The following is a 24,260-nucleotide window of genomic DNA, read 5'->3' as shown; positions in this document are numbered from 1 at the left end:
GATCTTATGCTTCCTGGCAGGCGCCTAATCTAGCTGCACGCTAAGGAGATGATCAGGGCGAGAGCACCCCCGTGTGGCCAGGATAAAAATGACATGTGCACTGTTTCGTGCTGCTTACTGTGTGCCTGCGGTATTACGAATAGTGTTCATATTATCTACGTTATATGCGGACAAAGAGCATATAAAAGTAAATCAGAGCCGGAAGAGAATGAAATGAAATAAACGATTGTGAGATAGGAAAAATTAAGATATCTTTTACCGTTTCTCGTTTTATGGGTTTAGGGTTGGTTTTCCATGTTAATAATCTTTTCCCTAGTTTTTTCCTTAACAAGTGGAAACACGGAGCACAGTGTCTTTGCGTTTTGTAAACAGTGTCGCTAAAAATGGATTCGATAGGCCCTGGGGTGTGGTGCAATGGGAGGCCTACTCTGACCCTGGGGTGTGGTGCAATGGGAGGCCTGCTCTGACCTCAAGCTAGCTTTCGTTTATCCGCGTCCCTGGTCGATGGAGCTCACCGGCATGTCTCTCTCTCTCTCCTTCTCTCTCTTCCTCCCCCTTCCCCCTCTCTCTTCCTCCCCCTTCCCCCTCTCTCTTCTCCCTCCTTGCCTTCCTCTCCCTGTCCCTCTATCTCTCTCCCTCCCTCCTTTTCTCCCTCTCTCTCCCTCTCTCTCTCTCTCTGCCTGTACCCCCTAGCCCTCCTGTCATCCTGGTGTGAGGAGCTTGGTCGCCTCCTCCTACTGCGTCACCAGAAGAACCGGCCCAGCGACCCCCCAGGGAAGTTGCCCATGCAGCCACCCATGACCTCCATGAAGCCCGGCCTCTCACACGGGTCAGTGCCCCCCCCCCCGAACAGAGCACGCCTCCGTACACGCCTATGAGTGCCATGTATGTCTTGCAAAATACAGCAGAAGGGAAATGGATACCACACCTGTACAGTTCACATTCTCTCATTTTACCGTCTGATATATAGGTCCTCAATATGGCTATGCAGGTACATTAATTAGACTAAAAACATATTAGCCAGTAAATGACAGGAATCAACAGACTGCAGGATATATGCAGTTCTGTGAAATACAGGTGATGGAGACCTTTTTTCTTTTATATTAAATATATTAAAATGAGCATTAAAAACTGTGTTTATTCGGGTTGTCTTTTGTATTAAAGATCAGAAAAAAGTGTTTTGAATAAGCAAAAATCAGGAAAATGCATTTTCATGGATTTTAGTAAGTAAAACACGATGCAGTAAAGGACTGCTGTCCTTCCTGTGATTAGTAAGCACAGAACTGATGATAAATAGAGTAAGCATGGACCCAGTTTTTCAGACACCCTCTGTTAGCAGCGGAACATTTAGCCGCGTGTAGGTCACCCGCGACCCAAAAGTGTGAAGAGCTGGAGCAGGACGGCTGCGATGTGCTCTTGTGTCGGGCCTGTCTGTAGCAGCCCCTCGGGGGCGACGGACTGCGAGACCCAGACCGGAACAGAGACGCACGTGCAGCATCTCGATGTTAGGTGTGCATGTTCTGAGCGGAAACGCCGGCCGCCTGGGTGACAGACGGCTGGCTAGCAGGCATCCTGGTGACGCGGCGTGTGCATAAGGGCAGCTCAGAGACGCCGGCGCGCTGAAGCAGTGCTTCATTCTCATTCCACAGTGATGGCTCCTTCCCTTATGATTCCGTTCCTTGGCAACAAAACAGCAACCAGCCGCCCGGCTCGTTATCGGTGGTGACTACGGTTTGGGGTGTGACCAACACGTCGCAGAGCCAGGTGAGACGGACGCCGCCGCCCCGTCGACACCAGTTATAACGCGGTTGTCTTGGCGGGACGCTGAGCAGACAGCCGTGCGCCGCGGATCATTAAACACCTCACGCTGCGATCGCCCGGAACCCGAAACAGGTACTGGGCAACCCGATGGCGAACGCCAGCAACCCCATGAATCCTGGAGGCAACCCCATGGCGTCCAGCATGTCCGGGAACAACCCAGGCATCAACTCGCCCCAGTTCGCTGGCCAGCAGCAGCAATTCCCGGCCAAAGGGGGCCCCAGCCAGCCTTACATGCAGCAAGGCGTGTACGGGCGTCCCGGCTACCCCGGCAGCGGTGGGGGGTTTGGTGGCAGGTGAGAAGGTGCACACTCCCGCACACTCAGGCTAATGGGCCTTGTGGACCGTGGCTTCAGCGGAGGCTCTGGAGTAACTACAGAGAGCTTACTGTGAAGGGAACACCGCTCATTATAATTTGTGTATTTAAGGATTGTATTTAATCCCTTTAAGCATAATAGAAGGTTTGTAAATGTACATTTCGATTAGGGTGATACCAGACCTCAGAGTGAGACCTTGGTGTAATTTTAAAAATACAAATTTCAGTATTGTTTACTGTAGAATAAACATTTAAAATGCATGAAAAGACTTGGAACTTTAACAAACTGAGTCTTTTTGTTGTATGTTGCTGTTGCTTAATCCCATAAAACGTCAGGTAATCGGGCGGCCGTATTCGCCTCGTGTTTTACAGTTACCCGGGAGGTCCAAACCCCCCCGGGGGTATGGGCATAACCCCTCACTCCCGCACGCCTGCCGACTTCACCCAGCCCGCCGCCGCCGCCGCTGCCGCTGCTGTGGCTGCCGCCGCCGCCACGGCAACAGCTACCGCCACGGCCACTGTTGCTGCCCTGCAGGAGACCCAGAACAAGGACATGAACCAGTATGGACCGGTAAGATCCGGTTGTTTCCTCAGCTGGCCTCCTGGTGTTTCATTTTTGTAGCTTAATTACCAAGGCCAAATCAGCTAAATGTATGTTGTTATTATCATGTCCAACATACTTTAGTTGAAAATTCTCTTCCTTAGTATTTCAGTAATACATTTTCTAAGCTACTCATTAGGCTGCGAAACCCTTAGCCTTTTAAACCGGAGGCGATTCTAGGTTTTCTTTTAAGGTGGGGAGCATAAGATGGGCTGTAATTCATACAGAAGGATCAAACCTTATCATTAGCCAATGATAGGTTGCCAATCGGTGAGTGAAAGCAGAGGGGGCACTCCAAGAGCCAATCTGCATTCAGCTGGCACCAACATCTGTGTGGCCCCGCCCCTGTTTCAAACACATTCAGACATATGTTAGCTACTTTAACTTACAGAATGACCTGCTGTGGCGTACCATAATAACAGTAATAAACGGTGTCCTGTAGCTACTTTTTCATCACAGACACACGTTCTAATTGGGCTCGTTCCTTCTCTCTTACAGATGTGTTCCTCTTTCCAGATGGGACCCACTCAAGCCTACAACAATCAGTTCATGAACCAGCCGGGTCCACGTGGGCCACCCTCCATGCCCGGGAACATGAACCCGGCCGGCATGGGGGCCAGCATGAGCGGCCCCAACATGAGCGGTGCCCCCATGAGCATGAACCAGCCGCGGGGGGCCTCGGGCATGAGCCCCTTCGGGAGCCACGGTCAGCGCATGCCGCAACAGGGCTACCCGGGCCCCCGGCCACAGTCCATGCCCATGCAGAGCATGAAGAGGTCCTATACTGGGGAGGTCAGTACGCTTACTGCGGTGAGGAAGGCAGTCGCCAGGCCAGCTATGCCTGGGTCCTAATGAGCGGGGTTACTGGGTACTTCCAATCACTGCGTGTTTCTCAACATGTGTCCGCACTTGTGCTCTCGCGTACCCGTTTTATGTCATCTTCCATTGCCGAAGGAACAGAAGTACAGAGGACGGTAAAAATGTTGTTGTTGCCCCGCCCCAAATATCAAGGATATGTCGATTGCATCCCCGCTGAACGAGACCAATCCCATTATTCATTGCGCCTCAAGTTCGTTCTTGGAAGGCAAGTTAGCAAGACCGATCTTGCCAAGACCACAAGTATGATCTTTGTGTTCTCGGTATTGAGAAACACCCACTGATCGGTTTAACCGACCCTTTTTTTTTGGTTCTCATTAGTTGAACAGCCCGCACGAATAGTTGGTACCCAAGCGCTGATCCGTGGTTTAATGGGCTTTGGTTTTGTTTGTGTCTGTATTACATTGCCTTTTCTTCTGCATGTTAGCGGGATGGGTTTTTATTAGACGATTACAGATGAAATTGCATAATGGATGCTCAGTTATGCGTTTGCGTACGATAGAGCGCTGAGCTGTCCCATCTCTTTCCATTAGCCTAATTATGGGGGACAGCAGTACGGACCAAACAGCCAGTTCCCCAACCAGCAAGGCCAGTACCCTGCTCCCAACGCCCCCAGGCCGCTGCCGTCACCCAACTACCCCGGACAGAGGATGCAAGGGCAGCAGAGCTCAGGACAGTACCCTCCGAGCGTGGGCATGAACCAGTATTATAAGGCAAGCACAACCAACACCATCCATTGTCAATTATCGGGAATTAAAAAATCAGTAAGACGTCTTACTACCATTAACAGCAGTGATGTCCTATGCAATGCTAACATAACGCTAGCATAAAGCTAATGTAACATTTATTATGGCGTTTTTCTCTTCCAGCAAGAGCCATTCAATGGTCAGAGCAACAACTTCTCTGGAAGTGGGTATCCCTACAACCAGGGCAATCTGAACGGGGTACGTGCTTCTCCAGTCACTCCTCATTCCCGTGCTTCTGTCGCGCGCGCCGGCCACAGCGGCTAACCCGCGCTGTCACTCGCCCGCAGCCGCCACGACCAGTGGGAAACTACCCCCACTCGCCGGTGCCGGGGAACCCCACGCCCCCCATGACACCCGGCAGCAGCATCCCTCCGTACCTGTCGCCCAGCCAGGACGCCAAGCCGCCGTTCCCGCCGGAAATCAAGCCGAACATCACGGCCCTGCCCCCACCCAGTGAGTGCTCCCTCAGACCAGTGTGCAAGTCCTTCTTCACCCTAACCCTAGACTACTGACACCTCCTCACAAGGGGCATAGTGGCTTCAAAAAAAGAGCTACAGGCCGTTTGTCATTGTGGGTAGAGAATCTACTTCCTTGCACCGCAGATGCCAAAGGGGGCTTCTCACGCTCTCTCTGTCCCTCCCGTCCCAGCCAACCCCAACGAGGAGCTGCGGCTGACCTTCCCGGTGAGAGACGGGGTGGTGCTGGAGCCCTTCCGACTGGAGCACAACTTGGCTGTGAGCAACCACGTGTTTCACCTACGTCCTTCGGTGCATCAGACGCTCATGTGGAGGTTAGTCCTGCCGCTTTCATATACAGCCTGGCTCTTTTGTGAGCTGTATCATGTTCTAACTCCTTCGTGAACCCCAGCGTGTCCGGATTCCTACGTGAGCCGCAAGCATGCTTTGACTCATAGGTAAGCCACAGAGTGATCTGATTATTATGCAACTCACAGCGTGCCCTGACTCCCACATGAGCCCCAGAGTACTCTGACTCCTGCATGAACCACAATGTGCGCTGACCCCTTCATGGGCCAGTAGTGTACGTCCAGAGAACATCCACAAAACATCATCTTTGAATATTTTTGTTTTCACACATTCAGGCAGGGGTGCAAAATATTTTAGTCATCGGTACATGTGGACCGATCCAGAGGCACATCAAGGTACGCTGCTGTTCTGGCACCGTTTGGAGTTAAGGCCCGTCTAGCCCAGGTCTTGAAGCCCTGTACTGAGAATCCTTCAGCCTGCTGGTCCTTTTCTTTAGCGAGGACAAGTATAGATGTACTCGCTAAGTACTTAGTCACAGGTACAGTAATGTGACACAATAGGCAACAGATGGAAGATGGCTGCACGCGTTTGACACTAGTTGGAAAGCTCTTTTGTAATGACTGTCAGATCTGAGGTGTCATCCCTCCTGATAAGCATTTACATATTAATAGGGTGGCTTAGCCTGCTAGGTACCTTAGTCATTAGAGATTAGTGTGGATGAGATGTCATGACAAGAATCACCGATGGTATCGGCAGCATTGTCCCGTCAATAACGCCGGATATTCTCCAGGGTACAGAACAGTCGGGATGGGGCAGGGTAAGACCCCAGCTTGACTGACTCTCTGGGGTGCACCCTAGGTCAGACCTGGAGCTTCAGTTCAAGTGCTACCACCACGAAGACCGGCAGATGAACACCAACTGGCCAGCATCCGTGCAGGTCAGCGTCAACGCCACGCCACTCACCATCGAGAGGGGTGACAACAAGACCTCCCACAAGCCCCTGCACCTGAAGCACGTGTGCCAGCCAGGGAGGAACACCATCCAGATCACTGTCACGGCCTGTTGCTGCGTGAGTATGGCGCCTCCTGCAGGCTGTGTGCAGAGGTGCAGTATCTGTACTGCAAGGTGACTGAGGCATCTCTGTGCTCCCCCCCCCGCCACAGTCGCACCTCTTCGTCCTTCAGCTGGTCCATCGGCCGTCCGTCCGCTCCGTCCTCCAGGGTCTGCTGAAGAAGAGGCTCTTGCCCGCAGAGCACTGTATCACCAAAGGTAATGCCTTCCCCACTCCTCCTCCTCACCTCTTCCTCCCTGCCCCACCCACTCCTACCCTGAAGCCTATCTGCTCTCTCCTTTCCTCTAGTCAAGAGGAACTTCAGCAGTGTGGCAGCCTCCTCTGGGAACGCCACGCTTAACGGGGAAGACGGTGTGGAGCAGACTGCCATTAAAGTGTCCCTCAAATGCCCCATTACCTTCCGGCGGATCCAGCTCCCAGCACGGGGCCATGATTGTAAACATGTACAGGTAAGTCCTCCCCACCACAAGAGGGCGCCATTGCTTGGGTCTCTTTGGGTACATTACCTTTTGCGTTCATTTATGCCATGCTGTGTTGTTAACAGTGCTTCGATCTGGAGTCATACCTGCAGCTGAACTGTGAACGGGGAACATGGCGGTGTCCGGTATGCAAGTAAGTATGTGGCGTTAACAGAGTGTAGCTAAGCTCTGCTAGTGCATGGACGAAGCTTCCCGTATCATCAGAAAGTCTCTGTTCCTCCATCGTCTCACATGCATTTTTGCTCCGCCCTAGTAAAACAGCGTTGTTGGAGGGTCTGGAAGTCGATCAGTACATGTGGGGCATCCTGAACGCCATCCAAAAGTGAGTCTCCTCCTGAGAAGGTCGTGCTTCCAGCTAATCACAGCTTTTAATGAATGCTTACATCTTGCTCACATCGCCATGTGCAGTAATACTTCACCATATGAATACCATATGCTCTTTCCCTGCATCGATCAGCTCGGAGTTTGAGGAAGTCACCATTGACCCAACGTGTAGCTGGAGGCCGGTGGCGATCAAGTCGGACATGCACATCAAGGAAGACCCCGACGGCCCACTGGCAAAGAGATTTAAGACCATGAGTCCCAGCCAGATGATCCTGCCAAACGTAATGGAGATGATAGCCCAGCTTGGTCCGGGCCCCTCCCCATACCCATCGTTACCCCCTCCACCTGGGGGGCACAACAGTGATTATGGAAACCAAGGTAACTGCCGGTGACCGACTGGGTTTATTAATGGCACTAAAGATGACTATTAAGGTGCCACGCTCTGATTTTGTTTAACCTTTTCATTTTCCTTCACTTCTGGAGACCTGAGTTGGAGTTTATTTCTAATTTATGCCAATTTAAACCGCTAAGTTCAATGGTTTGTTTCAAACTGAATTTTGTTGTATGTTTATAAGCAATGACAAAAAAGGATCTGTCTGTCTGTCTGTCTATACTGCAGGATAATGAATATTGATCTGCTTTCTCAGTGTGTGTTCATCACGGTCGTTTTCAATTTATTTTATTGTTTGTTGGTTTTTTTTGTTTGCACCGGTAGGAAACAGTTACCAGGGACACGGTAATTTCGACTTCCCCCACGGAAACCCTGGGGGCACCTCCATGAACGACTTCATGCACGGGCCCCAGCTTTCCCACCCGCCCGACATGCCCGGCGGCCTTATGAACCCTGACAAGCCCCTCAGCCACGGCATGCCGGACGCCGTGAGTAACCCCCAATTCCCCAACCCACCCACAATGAGCTACTCGTCAGCTATACTAAATGTTTCCAGGTTGGCAGGTCTCTTGTACCGTGTTATATTCATGAAGACCATTTAGGGAGGATGAACAATCATAACACCCCACCCCAGAATCTGGCTCTTGGAGAAGCCTCCCAGCTTCTCCTGTACCAGTGACATCTCTCGTCCTAAGCCTTATTTGTAGAGATCCTCTTTGGGCAACCAAAGCAATCTGCCAATAGCCCGTTAAAATTCGGCTCCTAAGCAGACTCATTCGTGTGTGTGATCCTTGGAGTGGATCGTGGGATGAATGGAGCCTCTTTGTGACTCGTAGGGTATCGAGGCTGATGGCAGCTAATGGGTGCCACTTAGCACCCATGTGCTGCCAGTCAGGTTTTTGGGAGGGGGCTTTGATAGGAGGGGGCTCTGCCGGGGCTCACCCTTGGCGCAGCAAGGTCACCTTGGGTCTGGTTTTGGTAGCTGTGTGGGTCTCGTTTTTATTTTGTTGTTTTGCTGTTTTTCTCACGGTACCTCTTGACCTGCCTTCTGGGAATCCCCCACCCTCCCGCCGGGCCCTCACTCTCTCTCTTCTCCCGCTTCTCCTCCTCCGCAGATGCCTCATCCTGTCAGCACTGATCAGTCCCATAGCTCCATGCAGCAGGGCTTGCACGCGCCTCCTCACCCCAGCAGCCAATCAGGGCAGCCATTACATCACAGTGGCGCTCCCCAGCCCCCGCGCCAGCCCCCGCCACCGCAGCCCGGTGCTAACAGCCATCCGCACGGCGACCTGACCTTTACCCCTTCCTCTGCCTTAGAGGGTCAGGCAGGAGGCTCAGTAGCGCCTGATATGCCGGAGCCCTCCCTGGATGTAAGTGTGCGCTGTGCCCCCGCTAGGCCTGCGATAGACAGGAGCCTCTAGTCCAGCACGCTATACCGCTTTTGTCATTGCAGTCACGCCGTCTGCACAGAGTCACGCACAAGCACTAGCTGCAAGCTGTGAGCTTCTAGCCACCCAAGACGCGCTCCCTGGAGCCTAGTGCCGGCATTAAAGAGAGCCCGTGCGGGAGAGCTGCGTCATGACTCTTTATCTTGCCTTTCTAACGGTAGCCATGCAGACATCCGGGCTCAGGGTAGTGAATCACGGTGGCGCCGTTTTGCATGCGACTGCTGGCACAGGCCAGATGCCAGGACTCGAGCTTTAAATGTGCTTGGCCCTAACAGCTTCTCTTCTCTCTTTCATTCCTCGATCTGAGTCAAGAAAAAAAAAATGAAAAAAAAATAAGACACTGTCTCATCTTCTCGCCTCTGACCGTGTCCCTCTCCTGTCCCACAGCTCCTCCCTGAGCTTGCGAACCCGGACGAGTTGCTGTCCTACTTGGATCCACCAGACCTCCCGAGCAATAGCAACGATGACCTTCTGTCCCTCTTCGAAAACAACTGAGGCCGCCCCGCGTCCGTGCTATCTAGACTGGCCCGAGCCAGGCCCAGTGGGCTACTCAGTACTTGACAGACACAAAGATGCACTCCTTTACTCTTCTTCCTCTTGTAAACATCCGCATCTCCCGCCCAGATTGACTGAGAGTTGTTCTTGTAAACGCGCAGATGTGACTGTCCTGTCGTCTGCCTTGAAGTGATACCCTCGAACATTACAGACTCTGCAGCTATATTATGTTCATTTTTACCTCACACAGCATTCTGTGTGAACAATAGAAAAAAAATGTTGTAGCATTTTTTTATTATTTTATTTCCATTTAAAAAGAAATGAAAAAGGAAAAAAAAAAAAAAAACTGCCCATATCGGCCAGTGTCCGTATCCCCTTCGAATGCTGATATTCCTACGACTTTGAATCCGTGGCTTCCTGTTGTTTTATATTTAATTATATTTTATTTCGTTTTCCTCTCCCAAACAGATAATAGCACTGATGTCCACTAACCACCAGTTCAAAGCACAAAATATTCTAAAAAACTGTAACGTTGAAAAAAAAAAGACAAAAATGAAAAGGAGGAAAAAAAAACATCTCAAAAGGGAAGAACACTTCCGATACGATCCGCAGGGTGCGGTTGGCCCCCTACTATCTGACTACATCTTTTGCTGGGTTCCCAACGTAAAGCAAACGTCGTCCGTGTTTGGAAGTTTCAATAAGCTTGAAAACACATTTCCATCTTGATGCAGATATGGGGGGGAGAGCATTCTTTCTGAGGATTTTTATGTGTGTTGTTTTTTTTTTTTATTTGTTTCCTATTTTGTATCGTGCGATACCATCTTCACCACACTAAATGGGAAAAGAGTAACTACAGCCCAGGGGTCAGGCTAGGCTGTTAGGGAGAGCGGAGTGGGACGCGTTTAATCTCCAGCGGTGGGGAGAGGCTTGAGGGTGACGCAGGAGATGAACTGTGGGGCTGCTCTCACACATAGAAACGGGCATTTATATTCGGAGTAACGCAGCTTTTTTTGTACAAGACTGTTACATAGCGAACAAACCCCCTATCTTACCTGCCAGGAGAGCTTACTGCACATTAAGGAGGAAGAACGGAGTGATGATAAAGAGACGGTAGCTGTAGAGGGGTTATTACTGCACTGCTAGCTCTGTGCCAGTCACTGTCGCGCACCCCTAGCTCACCCCTCCTTCCGGCGTCTCCGTGCTTCCCCGTCCCGCATGGCCCCGCGTCGCTAGCCTAACCCACTGTGTGACGTCCGTTTCAATCCTTGATGAATTATGTACAGTAAGTGATATAAGAAGTGCATGCGTGCCAATTTGCCCTCGTTTCGTGATATCCCAAGCTAAGAGTGCGTTTTTATCAACTGCGGCTTTCGTCTTATTGTTTTATTTCTTAATTTGTTTTCATGTAACACTAATTTCCCTCTGAAAGGGATTACCTTCGTCATATTCACAATGTATCGTCCAGTTTATTTTATTGTTATTCTTTTTTTTATTATTTAATCGCTCTTGTTTTGCAGTGCTGCAAATATGTAACGGTTAATAATCATTGGGAAATCGCTTTATATCACCAAAGTTTGGGAGGAGCAGGAGGACTGCTCTCCTTGCTCCGAAGCCCTAGAAAAAGAAATAATTTATCACTGCTGTCGAGGCATGAGTATACGGTAGCCCCTGACATTTCTGTGTAGATATATATATATATATATATATTTTTTACTGTCTTGACTTCTGGAAGCAGCGTCAGAAACGTGACATTCTCCCCATCTTTTTTTTTTTTCATTTTTATTTTAACAGAAAACCGCTGTTTAGTATGCAAATGTATTATTTTTTAAAAAAAGCTATTGTAAATATCTTTGTGAATATTTTAGTATTGTCCTAGATGATATTAATCCTTTTCACAATCGGTTGTCCATTGTTTGTCATTATTAGTCTTCAACTCCCCCACCCCCGCCTCATCACCGCCACTCCCGTCCTGAATACGAGGTTTCTTATATAAATGACAGAACCAATGAAATGTCTTTCACATTTTGTAGGTCTTCTCGTTCTTTTCATCTTGTCCGCATATTTAATTTCTCAGTACAGTTCATAGAATGACCTGGAATATGCAGGTGGAAGTCTGCTCTGTCATAATTCCTGAGTTACTTCCCCACTCGGCTGGTCTGACCGTTCTAAACAACAAACAAAATAGAAAAGAAGAGGGTACCTTTTTTATTTTACATTTTTATATAGCAGTATTCACTTTAATTCTTCCTCGGTTTCAAAGGCTGTGTGGACAAACCGGTTCATTCTGCCTCCGATTGCGGCCGTGTTCGCATTCGGATGAGGATTAAAACGGTGGCCTGACTTGAACAGAATAATTGCCATTCGCCGACGGATATCAGAAAAATGAAGGGAGCCGTGAGAACTATGCGATTTGCTGTTAGTTGTTGAGATGTACAAGTGGCATTTTGAAAAATGTATCACGGCCTTACGTTAAATAAATCTATATATTGTTTTTATTTTTGTTACAGAATATACAGCTTTTGTAAAAGCTAAAGATCATTTGAAATTTGTATCCCATTTCGAATATGGTTTTTGTTTTTTTTTTGTAAATTATTTTTATATATTTTCTTTTGTAATAAGAAGTAAGGCTAGTAATCTTTATTTTTTTCTTTCTCTTTTTTTTTTTGTTTCGCTTAACCCAGTATAGCATTGTATTTAAAAATGAAGAGGTGATGATTTTATAAATTCTAAGGCCTTAGGAACGTCTGTTGTTCCGGATAGGGGAATACATCTAGATTAGCTTATTGGTACTGGGTAGTAGCGTTAAATAAAACAATGACTGTATGTCCAAGGAAGGTAAAAATGAACGGTCTTTTTAACCATGCACTGCCACACTGTTTCCTTTCTCTGTGTCTAAGTAAGCACATTTACATCAGCTCACATTTTACGTAAGGGTCGGTTCTATGTATTGGGCACCCCTGCGCACCACAGCTGTGCAGTCACCTACAAGGAAAGTTTCTCTGGGGCAAGCAAAGCGAATTTTAAAAATAAATAAAAAATAAAGTGGAATAAAAAGAGTGAATGGAGGAATTGTCTGCTCACTAAGGCCCCGGGCTGAGCCACAGGATAAGACCACGCCGTGGAGGGAGAATCCGAGAGATGCTTGTATATATGTATGTAAATGAGTATATAGAGACATGTTAACAGAACTGTATTCATTTTCCCCGGGAATGTGCATTGTTTATTCAGAATTTTTAAAAAGTCTGCATCCCCATCAGAAGTGACTCAGTATGGAAAATGAATCTTGTTTGTTAGTGTCTGTGGATTCTCTGCATTTGTTCCCTTATGTAACATATTCTGACCTCTCTTACGAGGCTAATTGGCCGTGCTGGGGAGGGGAAAAAATAATTTTGTTATACCAACATAATAATTAGCCTATGTGTATTAGTCTATCACCTATGTATTTTTAAGGTGCTACAAAATATTAATGAAGAAAATACTGGGAAATGGAGGGGAAGGAAGCAAAGTGTGGGGGGGGGGGACCTGGGACCTGGGGGGGGGTCCAGAAGATTGTAACCAAATCCATAGTTTGTACAATTTTTGATATCATGATCCGATGAAAAAGGACAAAAAAATAATAATAAAAGGTACAATCTAAGGTGATTCATGCAAAAGTGACCATTGTCTTTATGTTTGTACATTGTATGTACAATCATTTCATATTCTAAACTGGTCAGAAGAAAATGAACTAATTGTGATTTTTAGTCTTGCAGAACTGTATGTAGTTAGATGATGTGACAACCTAATATTTATCTAATAAATATGTATTCAGATGATACCTGTACAACACGGCCTTCATGTTGTTTTTTAGAAATATTTTATATTTCATGTTTGATATGATTGGTCTTATCAGGTGGCATATGTGTGAATTAACAAAGCATTTATTTAAAGGGTAGTTAATTATGCAGGTAGGGCTGAGAAGCCACTCTAGCATTGAAAAACTAAAGCAATTTTTCAATTTTAATTTTAGAGCACCAGAGGTGAACCCATTGTATTTTGGTTTCATTCAGAATCGGCATTGTTACTGCATACTGTTTTAATATGCTGTTCAGAGGTGGCTGGTCGACAGTGGTTTTGTCATTAAATTATGAAATAAGTAACTTTGAAATAACTCATAAAAATGTAATTTAAAAACACTTTCTATGTACTTTGGAAAAATTCACTATTGTAATACCGTAAAATCTATTTTCTTACCTCCTTTTTTAGCCACCAGCCGCCACTGACGATGTTCCCGATGTTTTCTCAATGTGAGAAAACTGATTAAAAGACCATTGATACATGAATCTAAATTCTGTTAGAACCGGAGAATTAAAAATCCATAAACGGTTGCCAGGTGATTTGCCATTTTATCGAGGTAAATTATCTTTTGTCTGAAACTGATGGGGCCTACTGATATCAAACCATGTTACTTCTTTTTGGAAGGTTTTTAGTTCCAAATTCTTCCCAAAAGCAACTTCTGTGTATTGTAGCTTCAGGTGGGATGGCCAGGACAGATTCCAGCTACCCCACCACCCCCACTGGAAATGATTGATGCTGTCTAGATGCTTACAGTGACTGCTTGGGTAAAACAGAGCACTACTGAATAACAGCAATGAGATCAATCATACTTCTCAGCATGCTCTGGTTGGAGTCTAGCTTTTGGTGTGCGGGTCTGCTTCCTTCACTGTAATTTATTGTGGTTATAAATACCAGCCCTAGCAGTGTACTATACAGTTGTGTTCTTCTAACCTGGTTTCAACTATTTGTGAATTTTTTTGACTGCTTGGTTCTAAGCAGCACAGTTACGCAAACAGTCACCGCGGTGTTAAATTGGGTTACAAACTGGGTGTCGGGCGGTACCACAGGTGTACAGCAAACTTACTGATGTGCCCTGCCAAATGTGCACCTTATTAGACTCGGCAGGTGACTTTGACTTCCATAGGTGGTTATGCATTCTGCAATTGCCTTGTGTATTCTGGATTCACCATTCTTCCAAAATGTTGAAATTTGTTTCTATAGCTAGGGGGAATAGCTAGCACAAATATGTGTATGTAATAATATTATTACCCTAGTCAGCAGATCCTCGACGCTTAAACGTAAATGCGCTTGGGTATTCAGATTCATGTGCGTATATTATACATACATGTCGGTGCGTATGTAATACATGCAATACGGTAAGCCTAGCAGCTAGCGCGTTTTGAGTGTTTTCTGCGCTTATCTAATCGCATGTGCGACAAGCTGCGTAAAAAGGGCACATTGGAACGTCGATCTGGTTTTTGCGCGCTTCCTGGTCCTGCGCCCATGAGCGAGGCCGCCGTAGCCGCTGGAAGCTCTGCACTCACTTCCGGCACCGGGACGATTCAAAGTGGCGGCTGCGAGAAAAAAAATGCTGCACATTAAGAATCGGTTGAAAGTGTGTTCGGTGGCGCTGGCCGCTACCCGGCTGTTAGCATCGGGTCCTCCGGTTAATCCGGTTGTGTATTTTGACATCGCGGCCGATAACCAGCCCCTTGGCAGAGTGACCTTTCAGGTAGGACGCCTTAGTAAACTTGCACTGGCTTGATAAGTGACTGTTTGGAGCGCTGGGTAACCTTGCACCGTCCTTCCATGTGCATTCATTTCGAACGCCGGTGATCTCGGAAGCATGTGGGTCCGACATTTCAGTCACAAGCAGTGATTGCGATCAGCGGACCGTAAAAACATGCCCTTGGGATTTTATATGGACCGGGGCATTTTGCAGCACATCTAAACACCATCCCGATGCGTGACACTGCCCATTTCAGACACGATATTCAGCGATATTCAGTCCAATAATAAAACTTCATACGAAACACCTTGTCTTTTTTTTGTCAGTGCTGGTATAATTCATAGTAGTTGCTTAATGTGATTTCCTTATATCGCCGTTTAGCGAACTCTATTTACTTCCGCCGCTACCTGTCCTAGTCTTTTATTATGAATCGTTTTGCTCTTTTGTTAATCGCATTTCATATTCACTAATATATTACTGTATGTTATAGCTGAATGCGGATGTCGTTCCCAGAACAGCAGGTAAGCGCAATCTCCCTACGAGTACAACACTATTACACACGTCTTGATGTGATCAGTGTTCAGCTTGTAATCACATAACCAGTTAAACGGCTGTTTTGTTTTCTGTTTTTTTATTAGAGAACTTCCGTGCCCTGTGCACAGGAGAGCATGGATTTGGATACAAAGGATCCATGTTTCATAGAATTATCCCTAGGTTTATGTGCCAGGTATGTTTGTGTCTCTGTTATAAAGGCAAGTCCGGACAGGTCTTGATTTTATGAAACAGACCAAGCGCCTCCGGAACTGGGATCTAACGCAGCTGAATAACATGCTTTTTTTGTCATTTGCCCTTGGTTGTAGGGGGGAGATTTCACCAATCATAATGGAACGGGAGGAAAATCCATATATGGATCTAGATTTCCGGATGAAAACTTTAAACTGAAGCACTTAGCACCAGGTGATTTTTTTTAAGAAACATGAGATATAAAATGTACTGTATATCAATAACATTGTGTGAGCTTTTTTCCATAGGTAACTCAAATCTACAGTCTATGAATGGTTTGGTTTACAAATCATCCACAAAATGAAAGTCCTAAAAGGGGAAATCTATTTGAATGTCCTTTGCATTCTGCTCCCCCCCTTCCCTGAACTTAAGACCTTCCAAACTTAGGAAGGAAAAGCCCAACACTAGATGGCGACATTTCCCCCCATATTAGTCCGTGTTGAACTTTCTGTTCCGATGGAAGATGACCTACTTTCTTAAATCACCAGGAATCAATTAACCGATTACTTTTTTTCATATATTTCCCTACATTGTGTGGTTCTTAACGGAGAGTTAAGCTCTTCCCTCAGGATAAATAAAATATGTTGCAAGGCATCTTTGTGAAAATATAAATGTAAGAGTTTGCTTTCTTAGAAAGAATAAATCCCTAAATTGCTGGCATGTGGATGGGCAGCAGACTTTTATTTTGTTAAACTTTTTCGTCTCTTAGGTGTGCTGTCCATGGCAAATGCGGGTCCAAACACCAATGGATCACAGTTCTTCATCTGCACTGCAAAGACAGAATGGTATAATAGCAGAACCTGTTTCTTACCTCACCTTATCATTTTATGCAATCACATAACAGAATTTTGATTTTTTTTCACTCCCCCTCCAGGCTAGATGGAAAGCATGTTGTGTTTGGCCATGTTAAGGACGGAATGGATGTAGTGATGAAAATGGAGTCCTACGGCTCTCAGTCCGGGAGTCCCTCCAAAAGGATCACGATTTCAAACTGCGGCGAGCTTAAGTAATCCCTTCATCACTTCCTCAGAAATCTTACACTTAAAATGTGAATTCAAAATAAATACATTGCTAAATACTCTTGTTTTACCGTGTTGCTGTAATTTATCCCGTAAGTCCTTTCGACCTGCTGAAGTTTCTTCCAGACAAACAGAAAATTATGTAATTTATCTCGGCAACGGTGACCTAAGTACAAATCCCAGTACGTACTTGGAGTGAATTATGCACACTTGCGCATCCAAGAAATACACTCTCATTGCGTGTGAGAAAATTTAGTATGACACACAGAAAATGTAAGCTCTGTAATCTATGCAAGACATTTGACACGATGGTGGATCGAATTTTGTTTTATTTTCTTGGCATTTTATTAATAATGGTGTGGTGTTGGCAGGTGCGTTGATTCAGTGGCACTGTTACGATACACCTTTAGTTCTTGGCGTTGCGTGCGCTGAGTTTGCATGTTCTCCCCATGTCCGTGAGCTTTCGCCTGCAGGTACTCTGACTTCCTCCCATAATTCAATGGCATTCATATAGGTCTGGGACTGCCCTGTTAGCCTGTGGATATGGGAGTCTTGTGATAGGCAGTAGGGTTGTGCATCTCCATCACTGAGGCCAATGTGATACACATCTCAATGTATTACCAATGATCTGACACGTATGACGTAATTATTAATGTATTACTATCCGATTCTCCCCTTTTGCGATGCAGTGCAATTCGACACAATGTCAATCAACGTGATACATTACAATGCAAATGAATTCAATATGGTACAGATAGTTTGATTATAGTACTTTGGGTTAGGAGTTTGAATCGCTCCTCTGTAGCTTTAGCGCCCCAAAGGCTGTTCTATATCAACAAGGCCAGGAGCGAGACTGAGCCTCGTGCAGGAGTCCCCATTGAAATCATTTAGTCCTGGGCTCTGGAACGATGCAGGCCAACCCTGCCCCACTTGCACGCCTCATCATGTCTGCCTAGTCAGCAATTATCCAGTTTCTGTGCAAGTTGTCCAGTTAAAATAAGCACACTGTGGAATGCAAATATTGCAAAATGTCGATAACTGAGGTGGCTGGCATGACTTTGAGTTTCTGTAGACATTTGGAAAGTTCAAATAAACACGGACATGACATGTAGGCTAATGCTAGAGAAGTCAGTTTGTCGGGAGGCAATGACTGGTCAGGTGTCCAGCCAAAATTTAAAATAATGACTGTTGTATTTCATTAATTCCCTTGTCCAAAATGATCATTCTTACACATGGCACACTTTGGTCTCCTGAGAGACAGTCGGTTAATGTTCAGTTTCCCTGGATTAGAATTGTTTAAAGGGGAGACCGGGGAAAATCAATAATAATTATAATAGCGCGGTATACCGTATTACCGTAATACCAGCCAACTCTGTCGGTTGTTCAATGGACTTTTAAAACATTTAAACACCAAAAAAATGTCCCTTTAAATGTGACAGGGTGTTAAAAAGTCTATTGAACAACAAATAATGCTCAACAACTGTCCTTGATCTTCCTGTCAAAGGCCAGATGGATCTGTGGGGAATGGAATCAAGCCAGAAAATGTCAAACACAGGAGTCTTAACCTGCTGAGTCACGCTCCATCTTCTGACTAATCGTATTAAACGTTAGGTAGCTGATATCTACGTGCTTAATAGAAGTTGTTGGTGGAAGTTTTCAAATCAATTATGTTATGCTTGCTGATGGTCCCTACTAGCTAGGGAGCTGTAAAAAATAATGTGACATCATCATAATGTGACCCTGATCATGCACAAGCATTTGACAAATGATGATGGCGGAGGAGAGGAATAGGATTAAGGAATAAACCAACACCTGTATGATATATTAGAGCAGTAATTCTCCTCTAGTCACACATTTCCATTCCTCTTGTAATGTATGTCTAGAGCTGCTAGAGTTATTAAAAGAACTAAGAGGGAAGACTCAGTAATCAGGACATTAATCAGGAGTGCTTTGCGAAAATAAAAGATCAGTTACCATGTACAATTAATTTTAGAAGCACAAAACACACAAAGACAAAATTAGTAAAGGTAAACACTCCCACAAACCGACCTGGTTTGAGTTCACGTCTGTTTACAGAGTCAATCCTGCAATACCCAAATCCAGCAATACAGTCCCGAACAACATCCAAAGACCCCAAATAGAATGGTAGGGGGGGAAATGGTAAGTGTATTTCAGAAGTTTTAGTCAAAAGGCTGATCTTTGGCAAAAAAATAAAACAGCTCCAGTACTTGTTACTGGGTGGATCCTCCCAGAAAAGGTATTCCAAGAGTCCAGTGTCTGCAATGATCCCAAACAGCAAAGATTGCCTCTCTAGACCTTTAACACAACCTAGCGGTTCCTTTTGCTGACTCCTCTTTTTTTGTTGGTTCCTCTTCTTGCCTCTGTATTCCCTCCAAAACTTGAACTCCTCCCATTCCTCTACCTGTAGTCTTGGCTGGTGTGAAACCTGTTGGTTCCTGCCAAGCGGAATTTACGCAGGATCAAAATTCTGCAAGCCACCTGTCACACTGATCCGCTACAATGGAAAAATAAAGGCAGGGCAAGACGCATATAAAGGAGGGAACAAACTAAAATGCATTAAAGGAACTTGAAGGTGTCACTTACTGCCCTGACTGTCCCACTTAATTTTGGCCGCAGATCAGACCCCACAGTCCTATTTCATTATTCCTAGCTGCAGCACTCAGGTGATGTTCCTGTTTCAGGCACTTAGACCTTTTCAGGTTGAATGTTTCAGGTCCTATGGGACATTCACTTAAGAGCATCTGAGAGGCACTGATCAGCACGGTTGAGCCCGCAGTAGCCCGATCCCAAGATCTAGTCATGAGCTTTTTATTAAAGCTTTTTATCAGTAAGATCTTTAACATACACTGGCAGCAGAAAAGCCCTCCAATAGATCATCGTTAAAAGGATTTAAAGCATACTCACTCTCATTACAGTGCTCCGAAAGAGTCCTGTGTGGTTATTTTTTATCACAACCCCCATGTGTCAGGGGTGGGTAATTTGCATGCCTGTTGTCTTACTTCTGTGTGGAAGCCATTTCTCAGACTCCCTCTTTGGAATGGAACCCTGATTCCCAATGAAACATGGCCAGTGTGGTAGGCAGTTATAGTTCCGCTAAACTTGCTCAGTGTAATCATATGCTACTGGCAGGATCAAACAGGTCTCATGGTATCTGCCCTGGGAACAGATATAGCATGGAGTTCTCAACAATACAGAGACGTGACAAAGCAAAACTTCCTAACATGTATCATACATTTAGAAACAAATGTTACAATCTGAAATGAATATAAATAATTCATAATAAAATGGATCATTGACTTACAATTTAGGGTTCCAGTTGAGCTAACCAAGAAATAATAGCTAACAAATGGAATTGATGGCTTTATTTGTTTATATGACATAACGAATAAAATTGATATTAATGTTGTGTGTTTTTGTGTATGCACTATGCATGGCTTTCAATAATCTTTGTCAAAAAATTGTATCAATCATAAATTTCAGCGTAGACATGACTTCTAGTATATTTAGTGGACGTATTATGAGGATTTCTAAGCCTTAGGCTAAGGGGGACACTAGGGTGACATACATCCTCTTTTTCCTGGACATGTCCTCTTTTTTTGAAACCTAAAAATTTTTACACGTTGACATTTGCTTTCACCACTCGGAATACTTTCTGTGTGCATATTTGCGTTGCTTTAACACCTCTCTTTGCGTCCTGCTCCCAGTCTCCTCTTATTTGCAAAGCAAAATATGGTCATCCAAGAGAAAACCATGGCTTTGACTCCTGTTTATATATCTTCTACCTAAGTGGCGTGGTGGCTTGGACAGAGGCAATAGGTCCTTCCTATCCAGGGACTGGCTCAGATTGTGTGTGCAGATTATACGTCTTTGCTATGTTTCATGGGCCACACCATGGATTAGTAATGGATGGTTGGGGTAAAAACCCCAATGCCAACTTTAACCTTAGTCTGTAAAGTAATCTGTAGTCATAAAGCTATGACGTGCATTTGTTTAGTTAAGTTCAACTCTTCCGTACCTCATGGACCTTAACACAACATGCTAGTGTAGCAGTAACTATTTCTCCAGGCTCCTTGTCTTTATTGTTTTCGTTATGCTGTCTAAACATCTTAGCTTTCCCCGGCCCCTGTCTCCTTTTACCTTCAGTCTTTCCCATCCTCTTCTCAAGTGCACCTCATTCACGCATTATTTGACAAATTTGTTTGACTTTCAGTTTTATTGTAACAGTCTTTCCAGTGAACACTCTTGATTTGTTTCCTTTAGTATTTTGTATCGTTGTGAAGTCCAAGGAACATTTTCTCCAACACCACACATCACGGGTGTTAATTTTCCATCTCTCAGCTTATTGAAAATATCATGGATAGACTGTAAGTTTTGATTATATGGACATCTGTTGGAAATGCAATGTCTTTACTCTTTAATGCCTTGTCCAGAAGTGCCATAGCTTTCATTGCAAGAAGCAGGCATCTGTCATCATTCCACTAGAGGGAGACCAAGGGTATACCTGGATACTTCTGGAAGATTCATCACTCATCAGGACTAATCTTTTTTTTTTTTATTTTTTTTTTTATGAATTTCAACTGTCCCTAATTAGGTCTCCAATATAAGCCTCCCTTGTTTGGTACACAGTACTCAGTCTTTATTGATCTTTATTCAGTGTTAGTTGGTCTGTCCCAACAGACTAAAACAAAACGATGTGTTGTACTACTTCAGATCCATGGAGCACAACACAGACACTCCTTGGAAGTTCCTCAAAGACCACAGAGCAATGCTTCAGAAAATAGATTGTATTGTAGTGGATACATAACAGAGCCAGCAAACCTACAAGACACTATTCTAGGTAAGTATAGGCTGTTTTGATATGCATCAACTTTTAGTTGACAACGCATGCTAACAGTCAGTTGAACCCTGCAATTGTCTTTACACTACATATAGGGGCACACATCCAAGCACAATGGCGATGACCTTTTCTGAAATCATCAAAATCATGTTCTCGATAATCAAGTTGATCCACCACTCAAAGAATTTAGGAGGATCAGGACAAACCAGTAAGCCACCATGAACCCTGCAAATGAAAATGCAGGAAGTCACCAGACTGGTAAGTCCAACCTACCCACCACACGGTGCCATGGAGAAACTACCTCAGAACGGCTTGGACTATCTCAAAACTTGCATGAAGGTTCTAGAAGATCAGGCAAGCTGAAAATGTAATCCTAACCATTGCCTCAATCCTAACTCTAATCTTAACCCTACCTGTAAACATAACTCTAATCTTAAGCCTAGCCATATTTTTAACCTTTACCATTACCATAACCCAAAACCTAACTGTAGCCTTAACCTTAACCCTTAGGTTTACAGTTTATAGTCATCCAAGCTCTAACCTGAGTCGTAATCTGTACACCCCCCCAATTCTTATCCTACCCATAAGGTCTTTTTCTAACCCTAACCCTGTCCTTAGCCTTAACACTAAACCTAACCCTATCCCTAAGAATTACCCTTATGTGAACCCTTCCTTTAGCTCTACCCTTAATTCCAAACCTAATCATAGTTGTAACACTCAACCAAATGCCAATTCTAACAATGACCCTAATTTAACTTGTAATTAAATATCAACCATAACCATAGACCAAGCCCTGCTACTAGCCCTCAACCTAACCCTAACCATTATGCCAATCCTAAACCTAATTCTAACATCATCCTAACCCTAATGGCAATAGAAATCCCAATGCTATTGATAGCCCTAACCCCCAAAAAAGTATTGATGTGGATGCAACCAGACTTTTTAAACCAAAATCTTTGGTTGGTTGAAAAAGGAGGGTTGGTCGTTTAGCCTAATTAACATGAATCAGCACATTAATTTGCAAGAAAAAAGCCAACCAACAATTTCAGTCTTAAATATTAAATATTTGCAGAAAGAAAGCCTGCCTTTGAAATTCAGTAGATATTGCATAGGAAGTTGGACAGAGCTTATGAACGCAATGTCGGGTTACGGAGCATAAATTGCGTGCCTCCGAAAAGGCAATGGTGTGCATTCTTTAAATGAAGCCATATGGAACCCAGGAGTGTTTTCCAATCCATTCGAGTTTGCTTGACATATCTGATTTCATTGTCACCATGGAAGCAATGTTTTCATTTTAGGTCCACTTAATAGTGTAATGTTAAAACAACTTGATTTGTTCATCTTGTGTTTTTCTGTTTCCTCATTGTCTGAGATGCACTCATAAGACAAAGGTGCACTCATAAGACATTAGTTGACTTGTTTGTGAAATGCTGTGTTCACAAACAATTCCAGAAATGAGTTTCACTGTGTTTTTTTTAAACTGTAGATTAGGCCTGTTCAAAGTTGAAATTTCTGACTAGGAACTCTGAATCCACACATTTGTGACAACATTATGGTCATTACATCTACAAGCTGCTGGGTTGGGCTACACATCTAGCCACACCCTTTGTGTTAGCCTCGCCTCATTCGCCAGTCTGCTGCTGGCACCTTTACCCTTTTCTTGAGGAATTAATTATACTTCTTGCTTTCTTTTTCAGGTTAAGTGCGGTGGGCGTGTCTGTGCTGATGAGGGGAGGACAAGCTTAACTCAAAAGCACATAATTTTTTTAGAGCTTTTTTTTGACATAAGTGCTTGATGGGAGAATTGACCCCTATCTGAATTATTCCAAGTTTACTGAACAAGTCTGAGGGTGTATTTGTAAATTATATATGTATGTATGTATGTGTGTGTGTGTGTGTGTGTGTGTGTGTGTGTTTCCATGCATCTCACAGGTTTATAGTTTACTTAACCAGCTTGTGTTTGTACTGGAGGGAGAAGCTTTGCAGATCGACCCACTCAAGCAGAGCAATGACCTGAGTCAGGTCAGCCATCTTGGAACTATGAGCTCCTCGTAAGCCAATAAGCTGTCTACGAGTGATTAAAGGTATTACACTAAATACTAATGGATTTTCATGAGAATATTTGACCCTTTTAAATTACATCTTAATCTTGTGAATAGACTAACTGTTTGGTTTCAAAACACTTATAGTACAATATCTGTATCAGTTTTCTACAGGTTGTGTCATAAGTAGGTATACAGTTTTTATTTTACAAAGCAAAGGTTCTGTTTTGCAAAGTAACGTTTTTATTTTACAAAGTTATTTTTAAAAGTAAGTATATGGATTTTATTTTACAGTACTGATTGGATCATGTTTAGTCTCTTAGGTGTTCGAAATAGCCCCCTTGATACATGGATCTGCCACGTCACGTGACATCCACAGATTAACAGACCTTTTGAACCGTAATTTGAAAAAGGTATTTTGAATAAGAGAAAGACAACAACAGAACTTCGTCACAGAAATGGTCAAAAAAGATTAATATATTTGACTGATATGGAAAAAACACCACATATGTACAAATTGGTTTCCCACCTCTTATACAGACATTAAGTTAGTCTATTTTAATGGTTCTGTATAAAACATTTCATGATACTGTATTTAAATAAACTCACAAATAATTATATTTCTCCTTATACTAATGGACTGGGCAAACACATTTGTTTGTGTTAGCCCACAGCGCGGTCAT

The 24,260-nt window shown here is 44.5% G+C and overlaps 2 protein-coding genes across 12 annotated transcripts in view; both read left to right on the top strand.

Moving 5' to 3' along the window:
* zmiz1a (zinc finger, MIZ-type containing 1a) overlaps window positions 1–13,156 on the top strand; it is a 112,891-nt gene extending 99,735 nt beyond the window's left edge. For 10 of the 11 annotated variants that reach the window (XM_072703794.1, XM_072703797.1, XM_072703793.1 and 7 more), the window contains 18 exons: window positions 694–829; window positions 1,650–1,764; window positions 1,894–2,114; window positions 2,507–2,705; window positions 3,234–3,527; window positions 4,145–4,324; window positions 4,481–4,555; window positions 4,645–4,810; window positions 5,006–5,147; window positions 5,980–6,190; window positions 6,285–6,390; window positions 6,482–6,642; window positions 6,738–6,805; window positions 6,926–6,994; window positions 7,130–7,374; window positions 7,712–7,875; window positions 8,503–8,757; window positions 9,223–13,156. In XM_072703794.1, coding sequence (XP_072559895.1) covers window positions 694–829; window positions 1,650–1,764; window positions 1,894–2,114; window positions 2,507–2,705; window positions 3,234–3,527; window positions 4,145–4,324; window positions 4,481–4,555; window positions 4,645–4,810; window positions 5,006–5,147; window positions 5,980–6,190; window positions 6,285–6,390; window positions 6,482–6,642; window positions 6,738–6,805; window positions 6,926–6,994; window positions 7,130–7,374; window positions 7,712–7,875; window positions 8,503–8,757; window positions 9,223–9,330 — 2,915 coding nt within the window. In that variant the 3' untranslated portion in view covers window positions 9,331–13,156. The remainder of the gene's footprint in view (window positions 1–693; window positions 830–1,649; window positions 1,765–1,893; window positions 2,115–2,506; window positions 2,706–3,233; window positions 3,528–4,144; window positions 4,325–4,480; window positions 4,556–4,644; window positions 4,811–5,005; window positions 5,148–5,979; window positions 6,191–6,284; window positions 6,391–6,481; window positions 6,643–6,737; window positions 6,806–6,925; window positions 6,995–7,129; window positions 7,375–7,711; window positions 7,876–8,502; window positions 8,758–9,222) is intronic. The other variant, XM_072703800.1, reaches the window with a different exon arrangement.
* A 1,372-nt stretch (window positions 13,157–14,528) lies between these two features.
* ppifa (peptidylprolyl isomerase Fa) lies at window positions 14,529–16,736 on the top strand. Its single transcript, XM_023808050.2, has 6 exons — window positions 14,529–14,878; window positions 15,366–15,396; window positions 15,514–15,602; window positions 15,736–15,832; window positions 16,368–16,443; window positions 16,533–16,736. Exons 1-6 carry the CDS (start codon window positions 14,735–14,737, stop codon window positions 16,666–16,668), a joined length of 573 nt encoding a protein of 190 aa, XP_023663818.2. The 5' UTR covers window positions 14,529–14,734; the 3' UTR covers window positions 16,669–16,736.
* The last annotated feature ends 7,524 nt before the right edge of the window (window positions 16,737–24,260 follow it).

The sequence above is a fragment of the Paramormyrops kingsleyae genome, chromosome 20 (assembly GCF_048594095.1).
Source record: "Paramormyrops kingsleyae isolate MSU_618 chromosome 20, PKINGS_0.4, whole genome shotgun sequence".
Taxonomy (NCBI): Eukaryota; Metazoa; Chordata; class Actinopteri; order Osteoglossiformes; family Mormyridae; genus Paramormyrops; species Paramormyrops kingsleyae.
This window is presented reverse-complemented; position numbering and strand designations above follow the sequence as displayed.